General features: G+C 40.6%; 1 protein-coding gene across 1 annotated transcript; it reads right to left on the bottom strand.

Annotated features, from left to right (window-relative positions):
* Positions 1 to 2,958: 2,958 nt before the first annotated feature.
* On the bottom strand, positions 2,959 to 4,104 carry LOC125374654 (neuronal acetylcholine receptor subunit non-alpha-3-like). The gene has a single exon (XM_048385841.1). The coding sequence runs from the start codon at positions 4,102 to 4,104 to the stop codon at positions 2,959 to 2,961; it is 1,146 nt and encodes a 381-aa protein (XP_048241798.1).
* Positions 4,105 to 4,680: the final 576 nt, after the last annotated feature.

Here is a 4,680-nt window from a genome sequence, read left to right as displayed (position 1 = left end):
TTACGATAACAGTAAGTGAAATATCCAAATGTTGAAAAACAGAATCCATGTCCCTTATTGGCCACCGTACTTGAACATCACAGAATATCCCACGTGTTTCTTTAACCCTTAACATCCATCCATGCTATTTCAGAAGATTAGTGATAATTTCAATCCCATTAAAATCAGATCTTAGTTCTCGCTACCGCTAAGCAAAGATCTGAGGACATCCCATTACGGGTTACGTCAGAACGACCAATGAAAAGACTGACAAGAAGTCGTCATTAGCCAATTAGAAGGTAGGTTTCTCGTGCTTTACGGCACTAATTTCAAATTGGCAACTTCGCTTCGAAACATATTTTGACAAATTCTCGATTAAAAATTTGAAACCTGAACAAAAGAACATTCTTGAATGGCTAATGGATTATCTAGATTGTATTGATTCGGTCGTTAAGCAGGTAAACTATCGTTCGGAATACACCATGTTAAAGTTTTCGAGATTGCTTGATTAGAAATCACATTCCGACTGTCACTTCCATGATTTGGTAAGCGACTCTCTGATTGGTCGGCTGAAAGGTCGTTCTGACGTGACCTCTACTGGGATGTCCTCAGATCTTTGTTTAGCGGTAGCGAGAACTAAGACCTGATTTTATTGAGATTGTGATAATTCGAGCATCTAAATATAGTAATTTCCTTAACACTGTTTATATTAAATAGGACTACATTCCTAACACCTAATCATTATTCAAATACAGTGCAATGAATCTCAACAGAAACAATGTTATACAGTTACAATCATTGTACAATAAATCACAATAAATAACACTGCCATATAACAGTATGTATTTGATGGCAAAAAAGCTTCACAGACCAATATTTTTTGGCATTGTAGGGGCTGAGCTGAACAGACCACATGATTTGCGTATTTCTGCAAGCTTTAACGGGACACGTGACTTGAGCGTTGCTGTCGGAGCCGGTCCTATTCCTGGCCCAATCAAGGAGGAAGGAACATAACAAGCTTTTAACAATGTAATACACCCACAGTTCAGAGTGAGGCACTAACTATTGCTTAACGTACATCATCAATATTGCTGCTGTTCTAAACCAAAGGACAGAAGTCCATCTGTGTCTAAGATCAATCATTATGCTGTTGGATGACGTCTCTTAAACACACTTTGTTGTTGGTACTAACAGCGTATGACCGTGAACGTTTTTTCTAACAAATGGTCAAACAGAACATGTGCTCGAATCAATACTGATATTGTATATAAGGGCGAAACCGCATTATCGGTAGTTCGAGAAGGGAGCTAACTCCGTTTGCCTAATCGAAAGTTCGAGGTGGGCCCACATTCGAAACTAAACGCACTTGTTGTTGAGAATATGTACAACGTAAACAAACACGCATAACGAACTGCTATTTTGTCTACTTACAATAAGTATTATGACTTATAATTATATTAGAATGTACAAATGCGATGACAATACCGCAGAACTCACTTCTACGAACATTGCCAAACTATATCGTGGGGTCATTAATATTCATGAGTTATTCCATTTGTGGAACAAGTTCTCGGAAAAGTTTGAGGCTTGTATCATGACTATCATGTCCGAGATCAACATACGTGTAGACATATTTCCAAGCTTATATCGCTATGATTTGATTGATGTGTTATACTGGAAAAAGTAGAATGAGTGGCATTGCCTCTGTAAATTTAATTTAAAGTAGATCTAAGTTTCTTGCTTTGTAACTATTTTTGCAAAACTGGTGTGGTTAGCTATGATGACGTTATTCAATCTTCAAAGACTTTGTGTGCATTTATAAAGATATTTCCCATCAATATATCAAATGAGAATAATATATAATCATTATGTCATATACTAAGGCAAAGTACTGACAAATGTGAGCCCACTAGCCTAAATGACCTAATCAACCCAATGAAGCGCAGCGATTTACAAATGTGGGCCCACCTGTTTCGACCACTATAAGACGGGAACAATGTGGGCCCACATTTTAGAAAATGGTTATAAGTAAGGCAGGCTAATGAAGCTTAGCGATTTATAAATGTGGTCCCACATGTTGCAATCACTATGACGGAAGGACGTCTACCTACTAGGCGATATACAAATGTGGGCCCACTTAATTGTTTCGATCACCAAATATGAAGGGAACAATGTGGGCCCACATTTGAGAAAATGATTATCAATATTTAAGTAGAATTTCGCGATTAATAAATGTGGTCCCTCCTGTTGCAATCAATATGACGGAAGAACGTCTACCCACATTTAGGAATTGATTATCAGAGCTAATTAAACAACCTAATGAAGCTAGGCGAAATACAAATGTGGGCCCACTTGTTTCGATCACCATATATGACGGGAAAAATGTGGGCCCACATTTTAGAAAATGGTTATCAGCACTAAACCAATCTAAGAAGATGTATGAATGGAAACATACATATATAATGCATTCAAACATTTAATTAAGAATACGTTTTACCTTAGGGATAAGCTGGGCATTTAATAGCTGGACCAACAACGTACAGCATGACTGACGCCATTTCTCGCAAATACGAAAACAACGGAGATAGCTCCCGTTTGAAATTAGAGTGACCTCCCTTTCCCAATATGAACCACTGATATTGCGGTTTCGCCTATATGAGACATAATTTCAGCCTGTTGGCTACCTGAAAATGCATAATCTGTTGAGCTGTTTAGATCATTTGTCTTTTACCGTCAATTGATTGTATAAATATATTATGTGAGCCACTTGATAAGAGAGATTCGACACAATGAAACCAATAACACGCCATCTTTGGTGACACTCCTTTAGTAGACACAGAAAATGCATGTAACCAATCGCATCCTTAAACGTGAATATGGCACAACTAAATAAATAAGCACAACAGTGAATCGTGAGAACAAGAAGAAAACTAATTGTTTTGCAAATAGTTCAATTTGGTGTAATCCGGTTCCTCTTAGCTAAACATAAAATACGAGTATAGAGGCTGCTGCCATGGCCACAAACATGACAAACAGAATCGTGTCTAGTCTGTCAGCAGATTCATCTTTCTGGATACCACTGGGTTCATTCCAAGCCCGGGGTTTATTGTCCAAATCTGTAACCTTGACCTTCTTACGCAAGAGACAAAGCAGCGCCCCCTGTCGGTGGTGAGTGTTTATGACCAGGAGAGTGGCGAGCAGAGCCAGAGCGCTCTGTGACAGAAGCAGAACCAGATAGATGGTGAGACGAGAGGCATTGCCGGACTTTGGGATAGCGTCATTGATGTAGTTGAGGAATACCGCTCCGGACACGAAGATGGAGACGAGGAAGGAGACCTTCTCCCCTGAGGCCGCGGGCAGCAGGAATACACAGGCGTTGAGGAAGGAGAGAAGACACATTGGAAAGATGACGCTTAGGGTGTAGAAGATGCTGTGACGCCGTAGTCGGAACTTGACATCAATATAAGGTATGGTGTCGATGAATGCGTGAAAGTGCTTCTCGTGGAATGTAGTGTTGACCAACTCCCACTCACTGCTGCCAGTGAAATATGCAGAGAAAATATCACTAAAGCCTTTACTACGCAAATAAAGTTTTGAGTCTAATAAGCCGAGAAATGACATGTGACACTCCTGTTCATCATATGGATACCTTGTCACATCTAAATTGCAAATTGTCTCAAATTCATCAATTATAAACATTAATGTCGTTCCAGTAGAATACACAGTGATAGGCATACTTGCGGTTAAGGAGGAAATCGTGTTACCCACAGCGTTTGGAATTATAAAGTTTGGAGTCCATATCTCTTCAGGCTTAAAGGCAAGGCTTTTGACACCGTTGGTGCTGTTCCACATCAGCCAAGGATCCTCCCAAGACAGAGTCAGAGAGCCACTTAGACGAAATATCTGACTGGCTTCTTCCACAGCTACAACAGCTATGGGGGCGAAGGACAATGTTACATTGACGCGGTTGTCCGCCCCATAAGGCGACACCGTGGTGGAGTAGTTGTACAGGAGATCCTGTTTCAGTTGCTGCTGTCGCCGTCTTTCAGGGTCCACTTCACCATGGCAACAGCTCAACAAACTAATACAACATACAATCCAAGCCGTATGTTTAAGATTGCCCATGTCTTACGTCTATAAAATAAGCAAAGGTACTGGCAATGTACAGAGAGAGATTCCGTATCTGATGAACACGAAATCTGTACTGTCAAAGTACAGGGAGAGATCCTGTTTTAGATGAACACGAAGTCCGTACTGGCAATGTACAGGGAGAGATCCTGTTTAAGATTAACACGAAGTCCGTACTGGCAATTTACAGGGAGAGATCCCGTTTCTGATGAACACGAAGTCTGTACTGGCAATGTACAGGGAGAGATCCTGTTTTAGATGAACACGAAGTCTGTACTGGCAATGTACAGAGAGAGATCCTGTTTCAGATGAACACGAAGTCCGTACTGGCAATGTACAGAGAGAGATTCCGAATCTGATGAACGCGAAGTCTGTACTGTCAATGTACAGGGAGAGATCCTGTTTTAGATGAACACGAAGTCCGTACTGGCAATGTACAGGGAGAGATCCTGTTTAAGATTAACACGAAGTCCGTACTGGCAATGTACACAGAGAGATCCCGTTTCTGATGAACACGAAGTCTGTACTGGCAATGTACAGGGAGAGATCCGTTTTCAGATGAACACGATGTCC

The sequence above is a fragment of the Haliotis rufescens genome, unplaced genomic scaffold, assembly GCF_023055435.1.
Source record: "Haliotis rufescens isolate VD_foot unplaced genomic scaffold, xgHalRufe1.0.p SCAF_10, whole genome shotgun sequence".
NCBI lineage: Eukaryota > Metazoa > Mollusca > Gastropoda > Lepetellida > Haliotidae > Haliotis > Haliotis rufescens.
This window is presented reverse-complemented; position numbering and strand designations above follow the sequence as displayed.